Genomic DNA, 22454 nt, shown 5'->3' with positions numbered 1-22454 from the left:
TCTGTCACCTTCTGTGACTGGCCCCCGCTCTCCTCGCCCCACAAAGCCAGGTGGGCGGCAGAGGCCTGGCCTGTGGGCGCTCCTGGCCAGGTGGTGACTGTCACCCCCCCCTCTGCAGACCAGGACGAGGGGCAGCCCTTGGAGGCCTTGGGGGAAGAACTGGGCTGGAGATGGAGCCCCTGGCAAGCTGGTGGCCCTGGGCTGCAGGGCGGCATCTTCTCTGATTACACTTTGCTGGCCCTTTTCCCAGGAAATTCCAGAAGGAGTTGGCAGAGCCTCCTTTGAGGCAGAGCACAGAACCCAGGGGCAGGCCTGACGAGCCTTCAAGCCCGGCAGGTCCCCGGCAGAGCCGAGGGTCTCTGCAGCGCCACGGCGAGGAACCGTCCTCTGCGTGCCTGTTTATCGAGCACCTGCTCTGTGGCCGCCGGGCGTCCTCAGCCCGGACCTGCTCCCCATCTCCAGCCTGACCCTCTCTGGGGCCGCTGAACCCCACCCCAGCCCTCTGACCCGTGCATCAAGCCCCTCCCTGCCCGCGCCCCCACCAGGCCTGGCCCTGGTCACTGCTGCTCAGCCCTGCCTTCCTGCCCCAGGGCACCCTTCACGAGCAGGGAGGACCGGGCTGGGCCTGTGGGCAGCCAGGGAGAGGCCTCTGGTTCGGGGAGCTGGAGCCTCACCAGCTGGGGCTTGACAGGAGCATGTGGGTCGGGTCCTGAGGCCCCAGCCGAGCCTGGGAGCTTGCAGGGCGAGGCGGGTGTCCTCCAGGCAGTCTTCCTGCGTTTGCCTCTTCTCTTGTTGAGCAGTAACGTCTCCGGATCAGGAGCTCAGAGAACTGCCCGCACTTGGAGACCTAAAGCTGCTTCAGGCTGCGTGGCAGAAGTTTATCAGTTGAGCATCACATATTGACACACAGTAGAAAGTTACGGAACTTTCTAGAACTCCATGGTTGAGGGTTCCTCGGCGCCTCCCAGACGGCTCATCCGTCACTCACGCCGAGATGCAAGCACCGTTTGGGGGCGCCCGGCAGCTCAGGACGCCAGCCGAGCTCCGTTTTGTTCTGCTGTCTGCAGGAGCCCGGGGAGCGCGAGGTGCGTGCAGGGGGAACACCCCCGCAGCCCACGGGCCTGATCGTGTAGACAGATGAGCGTTCCTCCCGCTCCGGAGCACGCTGGTTGGGGCGCGTGGTGGAGGCGGGGGGGCCCCCCCGGCCCCTCTGTCTCTCCAGCCCCCTTTCCTTCCTCTTCTCGCGCGTCTCTCTTTCCATCTCGGCCCCGTCCTGTCTGCCTTCTCGGGCCCTCTCCTCCTTGGCCTCTCTCACCCCCTCACCCTCAAGCTCCTCTTGCCTCACCCAGGGGCCCGCAGGCCTCGTCTCTGAAGGGCCAGCCAGGAAGTGCTGTGGGCGTGTGGCCACGTGAACTCTGTGGTCGTAGCTGGAAGGCCGCCGTGGGCCACGGGTAGGTGGGGGCACCAAACATTGGCGGGCTGGATGTGGGTGCGGGCTGTAGCTGGGGGCCCTCTGTTGTGTCCCCTCTGTCCTGGGACCCTGCCGCTTGACGTGAGGCCGACACACCTGCCAGCACCCCGTGTGCATGTGGCAGTGCCCTCCTGCAGGTGCGGCCCCGGCGACCTGCCTGTTCGCTCGCGGGGGAGGGGGCGGGGGCCACGGACGTGGGCCCGGGGAGTTTGAGAAAGGCCTCCGCTTCTTTCACGGTCCTTGCATCTCGCCCGCTTGGCTTCTTCGGTCGGTTCTAGTGAGAAGCGTGGTTTGCTTCTGGCAAAAACATTTCAGTGAAACAAACCGGAGGTGTTGAGGTCGGGAGGATCCCAGTGGCCCGTCTCTGGTGAGGCTGTGCCATTTTGCGTGGATTTTATTCATTCCGTTCAATAAAGCGGCTGCAGGAGTTGGGAGCATGTGTCACGCATCCTCCTCTGCTGACGGAGCTATAACTATGCAGCTCATGCCACCTTGATTCAACATATCAGCCTGATTTGTTTTCCGATTTATTTAATTAAAACAGATCATGGTGCTGCTGGCTGCATGGAGTCTGTGGAAAGTCCCAGTTTCAGACGGCAGCGCGTCTGACTCATTTCTGACTCCAGCTCGGGAAAAGCTGGACGTCGCAGCGCCCGCGTCTCCCGCTGCTCCTCCGTGACGGCTCTGTCACCGCTTCCTGCCCTGGTGGCGTGGCAGCTTTTGAACTCCGGGCTCTTCACCAGACCCAGGCTTTGTTCTTACACATGAAAGTGTGTTTCGTGCTCCTCTTGTGTTAAGAACTTGAGACGACTCCCCCGTAATGAGCGCAGATGAAGCAGACGGAAAGGGGACCCCGCGAGCCCCTTCCTGAAGAGACGTGGAGGCAGAGGGGGAAGGCGACACCAGAGGCGCGGTCCGGGGAGTCCCTGAGGTGGGCGCACAGCTGCCCAGCAGAGGCCAGAGGGGCGGCGGCCGGACGGCCCGGCCCCCAGCTTTGTCCCCAGCCGCGGACGGGGTGCCGGCTCCCTGCTCCCGGGCGGGCGGGCGGGCGTCTGCAGGGGACTCAGCCGAGGGGCCTCGGGACAGGTCTGGGCGGCAGGTGCCCTTCGGCGGGAAAGGGTGGCTCCTGTTTGTTGAGTGGTCGTGTTGTGTTCCCAGTTCCGCACGCACCTCTTGTGTGTAGTTCTCACAACTCTGGGCAGAGGGGGTTACGTACCCACTGGACAGGTGGACTCAGTGGTCCTCTAAGAGGTGAGGCACTTGATGCTTTGGGAGACCCTGTCACCCCCCACCCCCAGCTTTGTCGCAGCACGTTGACAAACACAGACGGCATGTGTCGGGTGCACCGTGTGACACTTCGATACACGCGGTGGACATACCTGTCCCCTGACTCCGTGTGCGTGGGTGTGCGCCTGCACGCGAGGTCCGTTCTCGTGGCAGGTGTCTGGTGTTGGTGGCGTCATTATCGACCGCCAGTCGCCGTGCTGTACGTTCGGTCTCCCGACCTCAGGTGCAGACTGAGGACGGGAAGTTTGTGCCCTCGGACCCACGTCTCTGCATCGCTCCCCGCCTGCGGCCTGGAGACCACCGGGCTTCCGTCTCTCTGTGCACCTCCTTGCGGTTCCAGACCCAAGCGAGCTGGTGACATCGCTTTCTCGCCGTTCCTGGCTCGTTTCACTCCGCACACTGTCCTCTGGGCTCCTCCACACGCGACAAGGTCTGGTTGTGGGACGCTTGAATTTACGTGTATGTCTGTGGTGGGAACACACCAGCTCTTCCTATGTGTTCGTCTGTTCACAGACGCGTAGGAGGTGTCCACGTCTTGGCCGTGGTGACTGATGCTGCAAGGAACAGGGGGTTCAGATGTCTCTTCAAGGCGGTTTCTTCCTTTGGCTCTATTCCCAGACGTGGGATGGCTGGGCCATGTAGTCGTTGTATTTTCAGTGTTTTGAGAACCCATCGAGCTGCTTCCCGTAGGGGCTGTGCCCGTCCGAGTTCCCACCAGCAGTGCCTGGCACACGCGCACCCGCGCCCGCCGTCTGCTGTCTCTTGGATGGGACCCTCCAGACAGGCGCGGGGCGGTGGCTCCTCGCGGTTTTGGTTGGCATTTCCCTGGTGACTGGTGACGTCGAGCTCCTTTTCACTCATGGTGGGTGTTTCTGTTCTTCTTTGGAAAAACTCTTCCGGTCCCTTAGCCGTTTTTACTTTGGGTGTTTGCTTTTTGCTATTCGGTTGTATGAGTTCCTTATATACATTGGACATCGAGCCCTTATTCAGTATACGGTTTGCAAATATTTTTTCCCATTCTGTAGATTGCCTTTCATTTTGCTGTTTTCTTTGCTGTGCAGAGCTTTTTAGATGTTTTTTTTTTTTTCCTGCTTCTGTCAAAAATGCCATCGGACTGTTAAAAAAAATGCCGTTGGGATTTTAACAGCGATCACATTGGATCTGGAGATTGTTTGGGTACCACGGGCAGTTTCCCAGTACTGTTTTTCCAGTCCATGAGCACTGAACATCTTGGCATTTATTTATGTCGCCTTCAGCCTCTGCCATCAGCATCGTAGAGCTTTGAGTAGGTAGGTCTTTGGCTGCTTTGGTTAAGTTTACTCCTCAGTATGTTGTTGTTGTTTGATGCGGTTGTAAGCGGGACTGTTGCGTTCTCTCCCAGACGCTTTCTTGGCAGTGGCTGGAAGTGCAGACCTCGTTTTGTAGGCTGCTTTGTATGGAGTGTAGCTTTGCTGAGTTTGTTTGCTACGTCTGTTTTCTGGTGGAGTTTTCAGGGTTTTCTGTATGTAAGACCATGTCTCTACAAAGAGACAGTCGTGCTTCTTTTTCCATCTGGATGCCTCTCGTTTCTCTTTCACGCCTGCTGTTCCGACTAGGCCTTCAGAACTGTGCTGTATGGGAGTGGTGAGAATGGGTGTCCTTGTCTTGTTCCTGCTCTTAAAGGAGCGCCTTCAGCTTTCCACCGTTGACGAGCTGTGGGCTCGTCTGTATGCCTTCGTTATGTTGAAGTACATTCCTTTGTCGTCTAGTTAATTTTTGTCCTAAAAGGATGTTAGATTTTGTCACGTTTTTCCGGTATTGACTGAGACGATCACGTTTTTGTGCTTCATTCTGTTGACGTGGTGTAGCGTGTTGATTGACTTGTGGCTGTTGAGCCATCCTTGCATTCCACGGATAAGTCCCCCTTGATCATGGTGTGTGCTCTTTTTTGATGTGCTGTTGAATTTGGTTTGCTCGTATTTTGCGGAGGATTTTTGTATCTGTGTTCATCAGGGATTTTTGCCTGTTTTCTTTTGCTTTTGCTTTTCCCTGTGGCAGCCTTGCCTGGCTTTGGTCTCAGGGCAGTGTTGGCCTTGTAAAGTGAGTTTGGAAGTGTTCCCTTGTCTTTGATATTTTTTAAGAGCTTGAGAAGGATTTGGCGCTAACTCTTCTAAAATGGTCAGTGAATCTGACCCATGAAACCGTGGGGTCCTGGGCCTTTCTTTGTAGGGAGATGTTTTGACGTTACTGACTGCTTCTCTTTCCTCGGTGCTGGTCTGAGCAGATTTCCTTTTTCTTTTTTTTTTTTTTTTCCCCCGTGATTCATTCTTGATTTAAATAAGGAGCTTATTTCTTTTAGGTCATCCAGGTTTTGTGTATAACTGATCACAGTAGTTCCTGAGTCTTTCTGTTTGGTGTTGGCTTGGGGGCCTGCACCCACAGCATATGGATTTGATCCTGGGCCAGGGCTCAGATCTGAGCCTTAGCTGCAAGTTAAGCCACAGCGGCAGCAACGCCAGATCCTAACCCACTGAGCTGGTCAGGGGATCAGACCCTGCACCTCAGTAGCAACCTCAGCTGCTGCCCAGACAGCAGCAGATCCTTCACCGGCTGTGCCACAGTGGAAGCTCCAAATCTTTGTGTTTTTATGGCATACTTTATGGTGTTTTTCTCTTCCATTTCTGATTTTATTTATTTCAGCCTCGTCTCTTTGTTAGTTTAGCGAAAGCGTTGTCAATTTTGCTTATCTAAAAAACAAAACAGCTCCTGGTTTTGTTGGTTTTTTTCTGGTCTGGTCCATGGGTGGTTGCCTGAGTCCACGTTCTCAGAGGGCTAACAGCTGCTCCGCCACAGGGATGCCTCTGCTTCAGGCCACACTGATGGGGCGGGATGGGATTGCGCTGTTTTCCGGCTTCACTTTAAACCCCTTGAGCCTCCGTGGCCCGAGGGCTTGCGAAGACACAGATCCATTGGGTCCTCCGCAGCCCTGGCGGCCTGGGGGGCGCAGCTCAAATATTGCTGTCCCACAGGTTCCCAGGGGTGCTGCAGCTGTGGCCCCAGGCCCCCCGCTTGAGGGGAACCACATTGGCTACTGAAGGGGTGGACGGAGCCAGGCAGGGTCCAGATCTCCACCGCGCAAGCGCCCCTGGGGACCCTCTGGGCACCTCGTGGGGGTGGAGCCGGTCCCATCCCAGGGTCTGGGAGGGGGAGCACAGCTTCGATGGCTCAGTGGTCCTGAGGGCTGGACGCCTCCATCCTGGAAGCTGCACTGGAGCCAGGGTCGCCCGTCAGAGCCCCCGTTCCAGGCCGAGCTCCTCGCATGTGTGCCGCCTGCCTGTGGGCCGACGTGCTCTGCTGCCAGGGGCATGTGGCCCACGCCTGCCATCAGGCTGCTGTCCACACGAGGAGGCCCCTGCCCAGAAGGGCCCCTGATGACTGGCACTGTTGCCTCCTCTCTCTTCGCACTCTGCCACGAGTGCACGTGTGAAGCAGAGGCCCCCGTCTCGTTACGTCCTTGTGACCTGTGACCTTGGGCCCTGGCCTTCCCTGGGCTCCAGCCCCCGTCCCCCAGGGTGTGGGGAACCGGCCATCGAGGGGCTTTGCAGTCTCCTGTCCCCACTGCGCCTGGGCTCCTGTGCTGGTGGGTGCTGGGTCTTCAGTTCTCACTTGGAGATTAAAACAGCCCTGTGAGGTCTCTGCGGCCCCTGCCTGTCACGCTACTTTTTCACGGAAGTGTAACACACTCACAAGTACACGCATCGGAAGCGTTAGCTGGAGGCATGTCACACAGGTGGAGACACGAGCTTCACAGCCCCTGGGGTCCCCGCTCCTTGGTCCTGAGTCCTTTGGACAGCGGGGCTCCCGCCGTCTCTAGAAGCCCTCTTTCTCTGTGGCTGGGTGATGGTGTGACGGCCCCACCGTCCTGGTCATCTCTCAGGGGATGCCGCAGTCGGTCAGCGTCTGCCTCCTGACCGTGACCCTGCCCCCGGGAGACCAGGACGCCTGGCACAGCTGCGCCGGCCTGGCAGGGGAGGGGCGCCCCCTCCACGGCCCTGGTCCCTGTACGAGCTGCTCCGAGGCAGGCCTCCCTGAGTAAACGCTGCACGCGCTTGATCCCAGCTGCGGTGCGGGGTCGCCCTCCTCCCGGGCCAGGCTGCCCCTTCCTCGGGCTTCTCGGGCGGCCCACGCCTTCCTGGCGTCCATCACGCTTGCGGTGTTTCTGAGCCGCGGGTCCCGGGGCGGGGGGGGGGGGGGTCCGAGAAGCGGGCTGTGTGCGTTTGGGGAGGGACTGGGGATGTCGGGCTGAGCGGCCGAGGCACAGACTAGCCTCTCAGATGCCTGTTCATCTCCGTCCGTCCGCTGCCCACACGTCGCGTCCTCACAGAGGCCTGTGGCGTGACCTGCACAGTGGCCGTCCCACAGCCTGGCCCAGGGTCCCCGGTGGACCGGCCCACGGCTCGGGTCTGGACTGGCCCTGGGACCCCGGCTCAGGGCCGCTGCCCGCTTGCCCACACGTCTGAGCGCAGAGCCGTGGGAGGATGCTGCTGTCCCTTGGGTGGCCCCCCCGAGGCCCCCTGCGTGCCCACGTGCCCGCACTGCGTCACGGCTGAGTGGCCCCTGCCCACGGTGTCCCGGCGGTTTCGGGGTCTCCCTGCTGTCATCGGTGGGTGGCGGGTGGTACAGATGGCTGTGCGCACGCGTAATGGTTTCTCTGGAGCACGTGCCTGGGGGGTCACTGGGTCAGAGGCCACAGTGGGGAAATTCAGGGCAATTTCCCGGGTGGTTTACTGGCTTTTATTCCCACGCTCCATGTGAATAAGGTGCAGCTGACTCCCATCCGCCCCAGCTGAGCGGAGCCAGGATTCGTTGTTTCTGCCCATCTGATGGGCACAGAGTGGCCTTTCCTGTGACCATGCCTGGCGCGGGGGAGGGGCCCTGCCTGCATCCCGGGGTCCTGTGTAGGAGGCAGTGGCCGGGGGGCCTTGGGTTTTCCTGGATGTTGATCCCATCAGAAAAAGCTCCACAATTACTGCTTCCAGAATGTGAGCTTGCCAGGCAGAGGTCAGTTGCTCTCCCGTTCTCTCAGCCCAGGCAGTAACCGTCCAGCCGAAATGCCCCCTCACCTTCGCTGAGTGGGCTCGGCGGACGCAGCGCTGTGGTTCCCGCGGCCCCTTCTCCACACGGTGGGGTTCCGGGGCCTCCCCGGCAGCCTTGGATGCGGTGGAGACGGGGAGGTGAGGGACCTTGGGCCCCAGGAGGAGACGCCCCACTGACGCCACGTTCTGTCCTGTCTTGAAGGTTCAGCTGTCACAGGCCCTGGAGGAGCTGGGAGGCCAGAAACAGAGAGCCGATGCGGTAAGTCCCCGAGGCGCACGTGGTCGGTGGCCTTCGCGGCCAGCCCCCAGCCTAGGACTCGGGACCGTGGCCGTGGTCCTCGCCGTCGGAGGTGCTGCCGCGGCGGGGGCGGGGCTAGGCTGCTGAGTCCCCGGCCCCGGCCGGAGCGTCCAGGGGCCACAGCACGCTGACCCCTGACCCTGCAGGTGTGGGCGTGCGTGCCCAGAGGACAGAGCCCGCAGACCGCGTCCTGCCCCACTGCTCCAGCGCCACATGTCTGTCCTGGGGGGCAGTATGGCCCAGAGCCGGAGGCGGCTGTGCACCGAGGGGCCCCTGGCATGGGGGGTGTCATCGGAGAGCTGTGTCCTGGGGAGGCAGGAGGGCGGGCTGCACCTGCGGAAGTCCTCGAGGATCGCCTGCCGGGTGCCAAAGCGCCTGCTTCTGTCGGTGGGGCTGTGCCAGGGAGCGGGAAGAGCCCCGCGCTGGGGGCAGCGGGCGGTCGTGGGCAGTCAGACATCGGCTGCCTGGCCTCCAGCCCCGGGGCGCCGGCGCTTCCTTGCCGTCCATGGCTCGTCCTGGCTCCTTAAGGGGGACCTGTTTCTGGCTGACTGTGTCCCCAATGGGGGGAGATGTCTTTGAAGAGGCCCTGGGGGCCTGGAAGCTCTGTCCCCTGGCCCGAGTGGGCGTGTATCTGAGGCTCTTGTTTCCATGACGTCCGTGAGGCGGGAGGAAGCCGAGATGAAGCCGTGCGGGTCTGGGCAGGTCCGCAGAGCTGGAGGTGAGGGCAGCCGGGGGGGCTGGAGCCTTGGCCCTGACCCAGCCCTCCCCCCGCCCTGGGGCTTTGGACCCGAGCTGCTGCCTTCAGTGGAAGGGAGGCCAGAGTCTGCTGCCCCCCCTAGCTCCTGGCTGCGGGGGGCCCTGGGCTGCAGGGGGGCGTGCCTCCGCCAGCGCTTCCCCTTGTGCTCAGCCCGTGGGGTCTGTGTCCTTTGCGTGAGGCGCTCAGGGGCCTCGAAATCCTCATGGCCGGTCCCTCTTCTCGCCCCGTTAAACTATAGGACTTGCAGGGCCCCCAAGTGTTATTTCCCATCTCCAGGGCAGGTCTGGTGTCATTCAGGTGGACAGCCTCCTGGAGGCCTGGCGCCCCAAAACCTGCTACTGGGGGACCTCTAGGAACATTCTCCTTGGGGCGTTGGGAAGAATGTGCCTGGTCCCAGTGTCCTCACCCTGCGGGGGTGGTCGCAGTGGGGGCCTGGCTCCTGCCCTGCTGACACTCGGCTGAGCACAGAGGTGAGGCGCTGGCCGCCTGGTGCACGTGGGCAGGACGCTGTGCCCTCTGCGCCCAGCTCTTTCCACCCTGTTTTTGGCTCTGGGCCGTCGCTGCCTCCTCAGACGGCTTTTTCATTTCTGCCTTTGATTCCCTCATCTTAGCTTATTTTGTGTTGTTCACTGCGTGTCTCTCTTCTTCCCAGTTCAAGGGACGGGCAGAGATGGCAGCGCCCAGGGCAGGAGTGCAGGCGGGCCGCACTCACTCCGGGAGCCTGTGAGTTCCGTTCTCCCTCCAGAGCTGGCTCAGGAGGTCTTCCGCAGCCCCCGAGGAGATAAAGGGCTGGCAGACTGATGCCGGTGGCAGCCCAGAGCCCGACGGACCCGTCCTCAGGCCCTGAGGGAGTGGGGGCACCTGGGAAGTGCCCTCATTTGGTCCTGGGGAAGACTCTGCTCTGATGTAAAGCTCTCACTGCTGGAGGGGCAAGAGGCTGGGGGCAGGGGAGTGACCAAAGCACACAGGGGGGGCTGGCTCTGCGTGCCTCCCACCTGTCTGGGGAACAGCCTTGGTAACAGTGCCCCCAGGGGCTCCTCTGGGTCTGCACGCGGGGGGGGGGCTGCTGGCGGCCTCGTGCGGGGCGGGGAGGAACCGTGGCTCCCAGCCTGCAGCTCCCTCACCTGCTGTTGTCTGGCCCGAAGTCGGTTCACTGTGTAGGAAGAGAAAGAGAGAAGAAAAAGGAAAATTTAAACATCTTTAGCTAATTGCAGCTGGCAGGACAAAGACAGTTTGACCTTTTGTTACTAATTAACAAACCCGCGCTAATGTGTGACCGTAAAAAGCACGATTCTTGCTTTTCTCCTTATACGCAGTTAAATCCCGCGGAACCCGTCTCAGGCCTCAGCTGCCCCTGACGTGCCTCCCCAGTCGGGTCGGGCGGCCCTGGCTGGAGAAAGGAGGGTTTTGATTCTAGCTGTGCGAAGCACTCTGTTACTTTATACGTTCAAGGAGCAAGGACTGAAGATGTGTTTTCTGATTCTGGGCGCCTGCCCGCCAGGCCGCCTCCCGGAGACGCTGTCTGGACGGAGAGGAGAGCAGGCCCCAGCCCGGCCGACCGCCTCCCGCCGCTCTCCTCTGCTCCAGCTCCGGGCGGGCAGTGTGGTCATGGCTCCATGCAGCCCGATGACCAGTGCTTTCCAGCCGGAGCACACCACCTGAGGACAGCGCCACACGGAGGGGCGGGGGGGGGTGGTCACCCCAGGCCATCCCCCTGGGCTCTCCCTCCAGAAGCACTGGCAGTGCTTGCTCTGGCTCCGAGGGGCTCAGGCACGGATCGCAGGGATGGTGGCGCGAGCGTTTGTCACCCCGAGGGGCTATGTCCACCCCAGTGGGCCTTGCTGATGCTGTGACGCCACCGTCGAGGGCCAGTGAGTCACCGGGGGGGTGTGAGCCTCCATTGCTGGGCACTGGCCACCGTCATCCGAGTGTGCCCACTGCTGGTGGCTCCGCGTTATCCTAGCCTGCCCGCGAAGCCGGCTGCCTTCCGGTCAGTTATCCAAAGCACCTTCTGGTTGTGTGGCTGGTGGTGACTGCAGGTTCTGGGTCCGTTCTGGCATGACTGGGGCACTTCGTCCTTGGCGGGACTGTCTCATCAGAGGTGATCCCGGGGACCAAGGAGAGCGGGCCTCCCCCAGCCTGGGTCCTCCGCCTCGGAGCTTCTGTGCCTGCCCTTCCACCCCAGACGCCTGCCTGCTTGCCTTTTAACACGGAGAGAGAAGCCTTGCCAGGTGGCACGAGTTCCCACGTTTTAAAAGATCCAGGCTGGGAGTTCCGTCGTGGCGCAGTGGTTAACGAATCCAACTAGGAACCATGAGGTTGCGGGTTCCACCCCTGCCCTTGCTCAGTGGGTTGAGGATCTGGCGTTGCCGTGAGCTGTGGTGTAGGTCACAGATGCGGCTCGGATCCTGAATTGCTGTGTCTGTGGCGCAGGCCGGTGGCTACAGCTCCGATTCAACCCCAGCCTGGGAACCTCCATTTGCCTCGGGAGCAGCCCTAGAAAAGGCAAAAAACCAAGAAAAAAGAAAAGAGAAGATCCAAGCTACTTAGGGAGGCGTCAGTCGAGCCAAACTGCTGGGTCTCCGAGGTGGGCCCTTCGCCCGCTGGCCCCGGGGGAGGCTGCTGGAGGCCGGCTGGAGACGCTCAGCCTGGGCTCCTCGTGTCTCAGGATGAGGCCCCTGCCCGGGAGGGAGGTGGACGCACACGATTGCACCGCTTAAATCCTCTGTCGCGGGCAGGGCTGTCAGAGGCCGCAGGGGGTTAGCGTAGGGGGTCGGCCACTACCCCCCGAGCCCGCCTTTCCCAGGGACGTCGTCACTTCCTCCCCGCAGGGCGGGCGCGGGCCGCCTGAGTGGGTGCGCGTCGGCCCCACACCCCCTCCCTTGCTGCCTCTGAGCACGCTGTCGTCTTTCAGCCTTCCGTGTCATTCTGCATGCTGTTCCTGCCTCCTGGGATGTATTCTCAGCCTCACAGAGCCTAGTCCTCCCTCTGGATGGAGGGCAGTCCTCCTGGTTGAGCCTGTTGCTGCTCCTTCATGGCAGCCACGCCGTCTTCCACTCCCCGTCGGCGAGAATGACTGGCGGCCGGCACCACCCCGCTGTTGTCCTCGTCACAGGCGTGGCTTTGGGCCTGCGTCGCAGCCCCTTTGAACACAGGCCTATTGCTGCTCCCAGTGGTCCCCAGTGGGGTCCAGCGCGTCCCCACGAGGAAGGAGGCGCAGCAGGTGGGCGGGCGCCCCGGGGCCGGGCAGGAGGCCGCCGTGCTGGCATGTGTGCCGAGTGGCCGGACGGGGACACAGGAGGAAGGCCTGCCTGTGCGGGACCCGGTCTTGGAGGTGGGCTTGCCCGGTCTGCGAAGAGCTCGTTGGAAAATGCTGGTGATTTCGTTTCTGGCCTCACGAGGACCCTCCTGCCCGCCTGGCTTTTAAAAGAGCCGCAGCTGGAGGAGGTGCCACGGCGGCCGCGTGACAGGTGGCTCGGAGGCCATCGGACAAGCGCCACCTCCACGCGGCTCCGCACCTCCGGGCTGTGACCGTTCTGCCGTCGTCGTTCTCAGCGCTGTCGTAGATGCTCCCCCAGTGCCTCTCGCCAGTGGGGAGCTGGTGCCAGGTCCCGTGCAGCGCGCCTGCGGGCACGGCCACCGCTCAGCCCCGCCGCGTCCACGCGCCGCCTCGGCTCTTGCGACCTTCACTTGTTTCCTCGTCGTGAGCTTTGCCCATTTCCTGCCGGGCTTGTTCCCGGGCGTTTTGTCCTTCCCGTAACCTGTTTTTTCGTTCAGCGGCTGGCTCCACCGTCCCTACGGGATCGCTTCGGACATCACGGAAGGTGAAAACCCCAAAGGGTCCCGCCCGCAGCACCGGTGCCGAGTGAGCGTTGGTCTGTAACAGCCACAGAGCAGTGACTGCTCCGTTTGTCTTTTACAATGGTCCACGAGCGGAGGTCCCGTGCACAGCCCCCGCCCCCGCCCCGAGCACAGAGCGCCCCTGCGTCCCTCGGACGCCTGGCTCTGCAGTGACCCTCTCTGGGGTCGTTCTTCCTCCACCACCGGTTTCTTACTGTGTCACCTCAGGCAATTTGCTGCCACCGTGCCGTCAGCTTCCGGGCGTCTTCCCCAGCCTCCCCGTGCGTTTGCCGGGGCGCTGGGGTGGCGCTGGGCGGGACGTGGTCTGGCCTTGACGCTCACGCCCACGGTCAGGCCCGGAATATCCTGGCGTCTCAGACGGTCTGCGTCAGTGGGGGCCCTGGGCCCTGCCGGCCAGGTGGCTCTGTCTGCACCCCTTTCCGTAGGCAGACTTGGCTGGGCCTCCCGGGACGGGGTGGGGGTGTTCCTGCCAGAGGTGACTGCGGGGGGGAGGCCGTTCCCGCACCGAGACCTGCACATCCTGTCGTTTCTTCTCCGGCAGCCAAGGAGCTCTGCGCCCAGCATCCATGGAGATCTCACACCAGGCCCGTTCTGTGCCTGCGTTTTCTGCAGAGGGAGTTTCTGCTTTCATTGGATTTTCCTGGAATTTCTGACCCCCAGTGTTCACAGCTGGTCTTGCGGGAGGGGGGCACCTGTACGCTGCAGTCCAGCCTCTGGACCCTGTTGGAAGCACAAGTACACAGCACCCCGGGGCCAGGAGACAGGGCAGCAGGACCCGAGGTCCAGGCATTGGCCATGGTGGGTTGCCTGTACCGTTTCCAGGTCTGGAGAATTTGCAGCTTTGTTTCTGGCTTTTTTCACCCAAAACTAGGTTTCTACGTCTGCCTCTCCAGGCCTCCCGCCTCCTGTTGCCTTAGCGCCCAGGCACGATTCGCCCACCGCATCTCTGTCACCCACTGCTGGGCTGCCCTGGACCATCTCTGCAACCGCCCGGTGCCTGGGGGTTTCAAGAGCGTTCTCTTTCCTGGCAAACACGCCAGCTCAAGAAATGCCTTCTGCCCGGACGTGCTCTCCAGCTGGGCATCCTTGGCTCTGAGGTGAAGGTGTGTCCCCGCTCAGGTGAGCAGCTGGGTGAGCTGCTGGTGGCCACCTCTGACCTTCGATCTGGACGGGAAGTGACAAGGCGAGGCCTTTGCAGCCCCTCTCACCCTGACCAGGCAGCAGCGGCCACTCTGGAGACATGCCTGGGTGCCCGATGGCCCAGGGCTGAGCAGAAGGGCAGCTCTGACAGGGTTCCTGCCTCTGCTCTCAGCTCCTGTCTTCCCTGGGCCACCTGGCAGCCCTGCCCCGCGGGGCTCTGGGGAGGTCGGCCTGGACCCCTGGGATGCGGGCCTGTGGGTGGACGGCCCTGGAACCCGGGCCTCAGCTCCACGACGACTGTCTGGGAAACGAGTAGGACGTCCCCTCCTCCCCGGGCCTGGTCCTGCTTTGGGGTAGGGGGACTCCCCCGGGCCGGCCAGTGCATCCTCTTGAATTTAATGCTCGGTCTCTATGTAAAGGTTGTGCTGGACTAGCGAGCGTCCCTTGGGTGCCATTAGCATTCAAGTTTGATGACGTTAGGAGCCGCGAGTGAGTCTCCTCAGGAGAGGGAGGGGCCTTGTCACCAGGGGGCCGCAGGGCAGTGCGGAAGGCAGGTCCGCCCGGAGCCTGGCACTGCCCGGGGTCCGCGCCCGTGCAGGGCAGCTCTCCTGGGAGCCCCGTCTCCGAGTCCTGCTCCAGATGGGCTTTCCGTGCAGCCCAGCGCACCCCGGCCCGGCCAGGGGCTCTGGGCTGCCATGACCCGTCGCTCGGTCCCCCACGTCTTTCCCCCTTTTGGGAAGGTGCCTGTTGCCCCTGAGAACAAGAAGCTGTGTTCATGTCTGACACACTCAGACTTGAGTCCTGAAAGTGCCGCCAGACTCTGCTTCGTAGAATGCAACTGTTGACTCTCTAGCCAGACGAATCAGACAAAGCAAAGCCGTGAACTTCCCCTCTTGGGCGTGAGAGAAGTGACCGCGACGCACTTAGTTTCTGGGTGTGGGTTTTCATCAGCGCGGGCCTCACGTCATGGTTTGGGTCCCTGATGGCTCCCGGCGATGAGCCTCTCCTCGTGGGCCTGTTGGCCTTTGGTAGATTTTCTTCAAGAAAGGGTCTCTTCTGTTCCTTCACCCGTTTTACTTTGTCTTCTTGCTGTTGAGTCGGAGGAGTTCGGTAGAGATTCTGGCCGCTGGACACAGTTTGCCGGCCCTCTCTCCCGTCCTGTGGCTTGTCTTTCCTCCCTCCAGAGTGTCCTCTGGTGCATGAACGCTTTTAGCTTTGCTGCTGTCCGGCTTATTTTTCTTTCTTTCGTCATTTATGCTTTTGGTATCACACCTAAAAAGCTATTGCCAGATCCAAAGTCTCGAAGATGTATTCCTGTTTCCTGCTGAGAGTTAGCTTCAGCTCTTACATTTATTTATTTATTTGTTTGTTTAATTTATTTTGCTTTTTAGGGCCACACCCTCAGCACATGGAGGTTCCCAGGCTAGGGATCTAATGGGAGCTACCGCTGCTGGCCTAGGCCACAGCCGCAGCAACATGAGATCCGAGCCGCGTCTGCGACCTACACCGCAGCTCACGGCAACACCAGATCCTTAACCTACTGAGCGAGGCCAGGGGTCGAACCCGCAACCTCATGGTTCCTAGCCGGATTCATTTCTGCTGCACCACGACGGGAACTCCTTAGCTCTTATATTTAGATTTTGATCCGTTTGGCGTTAATATTTGAGGATGACGTGAGCTAAGAGTCCACCTCCCTTCTTTTGCACGTGGGTGTCTTGTTGTCTCCGCACCGTTTGTTGAAAAGACTTTTCTCCCCCGTCCGCCGTCCTGGCCCTCGTCAGCCGTCACGCGACCGTCACGTGGGCCTCGGCGTCCCGGCTGCGGTCTGTCTCCTTGGTCCACACGCGGGTCCGATGCCACTGCCGCTCTCGTGTGATGACGTCTGCTTTGCGGCAAGTTTTGAAACAGTAGGCCTGAGTCGTCCCATTTTCTGCTCCTCTTTCCAGACGGTCTTGGCCCTTCGGGGTCTCTTGCGGTCCTGTGAATTGTAGGATTTGGCAGGCATCACACCGACGCGACGGATCAGGTTGCGGAGTGTTGCCGTCTGATCAGCGTTCCGCCCTTGAACCCACAGGCACAGAGCGTCTGCCCGTTGATGTAGCTTGTCTTTATTTTAGCCGCGGTTCCTGGTTTTCAGTGTGCACGTGACCCTTGAACAAGCAGGGGCTGGCGGCCTCAACTCTCCCCACAGCTAAGAATCCAAGTAGTCGGCCTCTGGGGACGCGGCTCCCCTGCACCCAGGGTTCGGCATCCGGGGTTGTCCCGCACTGGGGCCCTTCCTGCTGGGAAGAGTCCGTGCCTAAATGGCTCAAACCCACGTTGTTCAAGGGTCTTTTGCCTCCGTGGTTACACGTATCCGTTTAAGTGCTTCCTTCTCTTTGATGCCGTCATGAATGGAAGGTTTTTTGAATTTCGTGTGTGATCCTTTCCTGCCCATGTGTAAGCTGCCGCTGATTTTCGTGTGTTGATTTTTTATCTCGTCACCTTGCTGAATTTAACGCTCAGTGGTTCTGGGGGGTCGTCGGCACGTCCGCAGGTGGACACAGCCTGACCCCTTCCTTTCCGTTTCGGATGCTGTTTCTTCCTTTTTCTGGGCTGACTCCTCCGGCGAGAATTTCAGTACCATCTGGAATCGCAGTGGGGAGGGTGCTCTGTCTGTCCCATCCCGGATCTTAGGGGGACGTCCAGGCTCACGGTCGGCTGTGCTGTTAGCCCTGGGTTTTAGTAAATACCCTTGGTCGTGTTGCAAAAATCCCCTTCTGTCCCGTGGTCTGTCGCGTATTTTTATGATGAAAGGTGTTGCGCGTTTGCCCAGTGTTTTTCTGCCGCAGTTGAGAAGGTCCTGTGGGGACCTGTCCGTTGTTCTGGCACCGTCGTGTGGTCCAGGACCTGCGTTACCTGACTCCCGTCCCCTCGCACTCCCAGTGTAAACCCTCGCATTCGTGGTACGGGATCCTTGGCTTTTTGGCTTTTAGGGCCACACCCGCTGCACATGGAGTTCCAGGCTAGGGGTCAAATCGGAGCTACAGCCGCCAGCCTACCTCACAGCCGCAGCCACGTGGGACGTCGTGGCGCGTGACCCTTTAACGTGCAGTTGCGAGCCCTTGGCCCGAGTGTTGCTGAGGGTGTGGACGCCTGTGTTCAAAGAGGCTCTGGGCCTCCGTTTTCCTCTCCTCTGGCACCTGACCCAGCTCTGCTCTCGGGGGTGACACCGGGTGCGCAGGATGCGTTGGGAAGGAGGCCCCCTCGTGGCCGCTGTGGAGCAGCTGGAGAGGGCCGCTGTTACTTCTCCTTGAAGGGTTTGGTGGGAGTCACCAGTGACGCCTCTGGTGCTGGAACTTTCTCTGTGGGAGGTTTTCCGTTATGGCGGAGCTTCCTTATCTGTCAGGGGTCTGTTCAGAGCCTCTCCCCTGGGGGAGGCACCGCAGGCAGCGCCAGTGCTTCTGGGAACGTCTTGGTTGTCTGAGTGTTGGGGTCCAGGTGTGCCAGTGTCCCCATGTCTTGAAGGGCTCCGGCAGGTCCCCGCTCCCCCTCTCTCTTTGTGTCACTCTGTCTAGTTGCGGGCGTGTCAGTTCCGCCCCCTGGACCAGGAGGTCCCCGCGCCTCTGCCGCGCTCTCCTGTCTCCAGGCCGCCTTCCCGCTGTGCTGAGCTCCGGGGTCACGGCCTGCCTTGTGTCTCCCTGCGCGTTTTATGCTCCGGGCTCCTGCCTTTCTTGGCCCTGCGGACGCGCCGCTCCAGCCAGACCCCCGGGCCAACCGCCACCCCTGCGACTCAGGGACCGGCTCTTTCCGTTCGAAACCTTCCTGTTCTCACGGTTTCTCTTTGTGGGTGGTTTCTGTCGGGGTGTCTTGAGATGCTCCGGGCTTTCCTCTTAATGTCTGCGCTGACACTAGGATGATTCCTGTATCTTGTGTGTTTTATCTCTTCACGTTTTACTCTGGTCTTTTCTTTTTCTTTCCTTTTCTCTACCTGACTGCTGAGAACACGGGTTTTCGTTAACTGCTTTAAAGTTATTTTCAGAGTTCTCACTGTGGTTCAGCAGGTGAAGAACCCAACTAGGATCCATGAGGAGGCAGGTTCCATCCCCGGCCGCGCTCAGTGGGTTAGGGACCCAGCATTGCTGTGAGCCGCAGCGTGGGTCACAGAGGCTGTCAGATCTGCTCCGGCTGTGGCATAAGCCAGCAGCTGCAGCTCCAGTTCGACCCCAGCCCGGGAACTTTCATGCACCACAGGTGTGGCCCTGAAAAAAAAAAAAGAAAAAAAGACCCTCTCTGCTCCTTCTGACCCCTGTGTGGTTGGATGCTGGACGCCTCTGGGCTCCTTGATGGCGTCCTGAACCTTGTTCCCGAATGTCGCAGAGCTGCTTGGAAATGGGTCAGTCGTTCAGTGGCCTTGTTCTGTCTGTGTCAGAGGAGGTGGCGAGGGCATGGTTTTCCAGAGGCGGGCTTGGCGCTGGGAAAGCCTGACGCTAGCACGTGGCCCCCTGCAGGCCTTCCCCAGGGCCCTTCCAGAAAGCTCTGCCCCGGCCCCGCCTTTTTCTTGACCTCCTTAGAGCCCTGAATACTTCTTCCAGAAGGTGGCGGAGAGAGTGCTGTTGCTTTAGAGGCGCCCACGGCACAGAGATTTGTGGGAAGAAACGAATGAAGGCGAAGTTCATGTACCAGGTGCTTGCTTGGTGCCAGGGCTGTTGGGAGGCCCCACTTGGCTGGGCCGGGGTCCAGTTCAGGCCAGTTCCCCAGCTTCCCCATCCCTGTTGTGTGGTTGGGCCCCCGGCTGCTGTCCTGCCGGCAGCACGTGCCGCATCGTGTGGACCTGGCCCATGGCCCCTGGCAGGTGGAGCTGGGGTGTGGAGAGTGTTTGCCCAAGGAGCCTGGGCAGGTTCACTCTCGGGAGGCTTAGGAAGAGAGTCTTGGCCCGTGGCCTCCGGTAAACAGTCCACAGGTTTGCTGGTCCCTGTTGCGAGGCTGCCCAGGCTTGTACTGCTATTCTCTGGTTTGTCAGGGGAGTTTTCACCTCTCCGTAAATATCACACTAACCTGTGCAGAACAGTTGCTTCCAGAAGCCGTGTGGCCTCCTGGCTGCGATGCCCCTTGGCATGTCCTCTGCCCCTCCTCTCCCCCCGCCCACACGGTAAACCCCTCGTCTCGCCTCCTCTGCACGCCTGGCTCTGGTGAGGCCTGGCAGCCAGTAGGTCATGGCGAGGAGGTCTGACTGGGGTCCGAGCAGCCGTCCTACCCTCCTGAGCGCTGCCTTGTGCTCTGGGGGGCAAGGGCCACCTCTGGCACGGGGCTCGGCGTGACTGCAGGCTCTTCTCCCAGCCCTCGTGTCTCCCACGTTCTGGGTCTCCCGTCAGCTCCCGCTGCCTGCAGCTCCTCCTCCGTCTGGAGCCGGCCCCTCGCGTCCCGGGAGGACGTGCCGAGCCTCTCTGCTTCCATCCCCTGCATCCGAGGTGGCAGGTGTCTCCCCACTGGACACAGATGTGGCCCTGTGACCTGGCCTGCTGCGGTGGTCTGAGGAGGACCACTCCCAAGGCCCTCGGGTCCTCGAAGTCCATCGAGATGCGGAGGGGTGTGCTGTGGCAGGAAGGCCGTCGCCCTGGCCAGTCTGTGGGGCCTTGGCAGGTGCTGTCCCGAGGCTCCAGCCCAGAGAACGAAGTTGGGTGGGAGGGAGATGCAGGCTGTGACGCTTTGCTTCCTGCTCGTGGCCTGGCCACCCCGTGATGCTGGCCCACTGGTACAGTACACGCCGCCTCTCTGGGGGCACTGATGGGCAGGTAGATCCGTTGGACTTCTGACGCTGCAGGGAGCCCGGCCGTCAGCTTTCCTGGGTGACGAATGACCAGGAGAGGCCACCCCCGCCCTCCGGAGGGCTCGCCGAGACGGAAGTGCGCGGAGAGCATCTCGTGCTGCTTTGTCCTGGAGTTTGGCACCTGTGTGGCGCAGGGCGGAGCTCGGGGACGAAGGTGGAAGAGGCAGCGGGATCCCACGCCCTCGTGCGCACACGCTTGGTGGCTGGTCGCGCAGCCCTGCCGCGCAGAGGTCACTGTCCCCTTGGCGAGCAGAGGACATCAGGCTCAGAGACTTTTGTGTCCTTAGCTTCAGGGTGGGGTTGGGGGTGGGACAGGGTCCCCATCTTGACTTGGTCCCTGAGCTCCGGGCACTGTCTCTGCCCCGGGACGGGGTCCTCCCCCCACCCCCTCCTCCCGCGTGTCTGGGGCCACAGGGCCTCCGGGGTCCCGCCCGGTGCTGCAGGAGCTGGTGTGGAAAGAGCAGGGGGTGACAAGCCCGGGGCGTGTGACGCCCTTGGCCTCAGCTTCGTCAGCTGCAGACAAGACGCGGCGGCCTCCGAAGGGGCTCGAGGCTGAGCCCGGCTGGCCCGGCGCCTTCCGCAGCTGCGGGCGTGCTTGTGTGGCATTCCTGGGGCCCTGTGGTGTGCCCACCCCCGGCCCCAGCCCCGGCCCCGCATGCGAGGCCGCCTGCAGCTCCCTGAGGGAGGCGCACGAGCCCAGGAAGGCAGGCATGTGTGTGTGAAGATCAGAGGCGGGAGTGGGCAGAGGAGCCCGTGGGAGGGGAGGTCGGGGAGCAGGGTGGGGGGGGCCCTTCGGGTGGCCCCGAGGTGGGCAGGCTGGAGCCTTTCCCGGGGTGCGTGCTCCCGACAGCTCTGCAGCCGCCGCCGCAGGGCTCGGGGGCAGAGGCTCTCAGAAGACGCGGTCCACTTAGTTGCAGAGGTTCCTCGGAGAGAGAGTGGCCTTCTGCCGCGCTCCCCCCTTTCCCCTGACCCCCCTGCCGCTCCGAGCAACGCCCATGGGCTCCCTGAGGCTCAGAGGCGACTGGGCCCAGCCGGGGGGTGTCACCTTGAGAGCCAGGGAGGGGATGCTCAGCCACACTCTGTGCTGGGGGGTTGGAGCAAGGGTCGTGTGCATGAGGCGGGTGTGAGCGGGCACCTGTGAACGAGCGAGCGGGGGCAGGGTGCTGGGGGCGGAAGCCTCAGGCGCCCCTGCATCCTCGCCGCAAGCTTGTGTCCCCAACCCTGTGGGCCCCGAGCACCTCATCTTCTGAACTGGGAAGAGGGTTCAAAGTGGAGTCCCAGCACATCAGCCTCTGGGAGTTCCTGGGCCAGTCAAGGCCCACGTCTCCAAAGTATGCAGTCAGTTATGACCTGCGGGGGCTGCAGCTTCCAAGTGGGGGCGGCCCATGGACGGGATGGCATCTGAGGTGGGTTAAAAGTGGGCGAGTGGGGTGCACGTGGAAACCAACATGCAGACGTGCGTCGTGAGTCTCTCTGGCTGGCCGGCATCCTGGGCCAGGGACCGGTCGGTGTGCGACATGGGGGGCAGGACTCGGTGTCTGCAGAGCAGGACAGGGGAGGCTGGGGACTGAGGGGTGGGGACTGCAACCTGGCAGAGGTGGGGGTGCCGGGTGCAGGTGGGGCAGGAGGTTCCAGGGGGTGATGAGGTTGACGACTCGTTAGTCACGGGTTAGGGTGGAAGGGCCTGATTTTGCTTTAAACACGGTGGTACTCCCTGCCCTCCCGGCAACCATCCCACAGTCCCAAGAAGACTGAAAACCAAAAGGCAAGCTTCAATTTGGGAAGAACAGGAACACATGCAGCTAAAACCAAAGCCTTCAAAGAGGAGGGTGTCCTCAGCATGGACTAAGCAGAGGTGTCCTGGGAAGGAGCTGGCGGGGCATGTCTCGGAGCACCTGTCCCTGGCGAGGGTGCTCGTGGGAGGCAGCCCAGCCCCGCACTGCAGCCGTGTCGACTCGCACACGTCGGTCTTCCTGCCTCACTGACGAGAGGAAGGGAGAGTTTGCTCTCGGAAAGCTCGTGGCGTCCTCGCTCTGGCCAGAGGGAAGCGGTGAAGGCGAGTGAACTCACTCAAAACCCTCTGACGGGTTTAAAGTCAATGCAGAGCCCCATGCTTCCCTCAGCACAGGCCTTCGTGCAAAGCTGGATGGACCAAATCTCAGTGTCAATGATGAGTAATAAAGGGAGCATCACACAATTTTGTAAAAGCAAAAATTTTGTAGAAAAACAAGTAACAGGATAAATTTCAGGAAAAAAAAAATGCCATTGAGCAGATGACAATTTTATTTGAACATTTTGCCAGGAAATAAGACTTACCTCTCGGGTAGAACACTTGAAGCTGGCACAGAGTGCCGGCCCCCAGAGAGCGGAGGGGCGACCAGAGGAGGGAGGAGTCGTGGGGGTGGGGGCGGGGGCGGGAAGACAGGTCAGCAGGGCCTGCAGCGGGTTTAGTCCGCCTCGTTGGAAGAGCACCCAGTGTGCAGCGTGCGTGCTCTGCATCCCGGTGTGTAGAGGTGACGTGGGCTCTGCCCTTCTTGGGAAGGGAGACGGTGGAGCAGGTCAGAACGCCGGTTTTCTCTGAAAATTAAACACACCATTTAAAGGTGAGATCAGTCACATCCGAAAGAATACAATACCTAGGAATAAACCTGCCTAAAGAGGCAAAAGACTTGTACTCTAAAAACTGTAAGACACTGATGAAAGAAGTCAAAGGCAACACAAACAGATGGAAAGGTGGACCCTGCTCTTGGATTGAA

The 22454-nt window shown here is 61.2% G+C and overlaps 1 protein-coding gene across 11 annotated transcripts in view; it reads left to right on the top strand.

Annotated features, from left to right (window-relative positions):
* Positions 1-22454, top strand: part of MAD1L1 (mitotic arrest deficient 1 like 1) — a 308486-nt gene that overhangs the window by 179717 nt on the left and 106315 nt on the right. For 7 of the 11 annotated variants that reach the window (XM_047779416.1, XM_047779417.1, XM_047779418.1 and 4 more), the window contains one exon: positions 8036-8092. In XM_047779416.1, coding sequence (XP_047635372.1) covers positions 8036-8092 — 57 coding nt within the window. Of the gene's footprint in view, positions 1-250; positions 1086-1349; positions 1452-2015; positions 2403-8035; positions 8093-11378; positions 13548-13584; positions 13869-22454 lie in introns of those variants that run through there. The other 4 variants (XM_047779420.1, XM_047779422.1, XM_047779421.1 and 1 more) reach the window with 4 other exon arrangements.

The sequence above is a fragment of the Phacochoerus africanus genome, chromosome 5, assembly GCF_016906955.1.
Source record: "Phacochoerus africanus isolate WHEZ1 chromosome 5, ROS_Pafr_v1, whole genome shotgun sequence".
NCBI lineage: Eukaryota > Metazoa > Chordata > Mammalia > Artiodactyla > Suidae > Phacochoerus > Phacochoerus africanus.
Note: the sequence above shows the minus strand (reverse complement) of the source record. Positions and strands in the feature narration are given on the sequence as shown.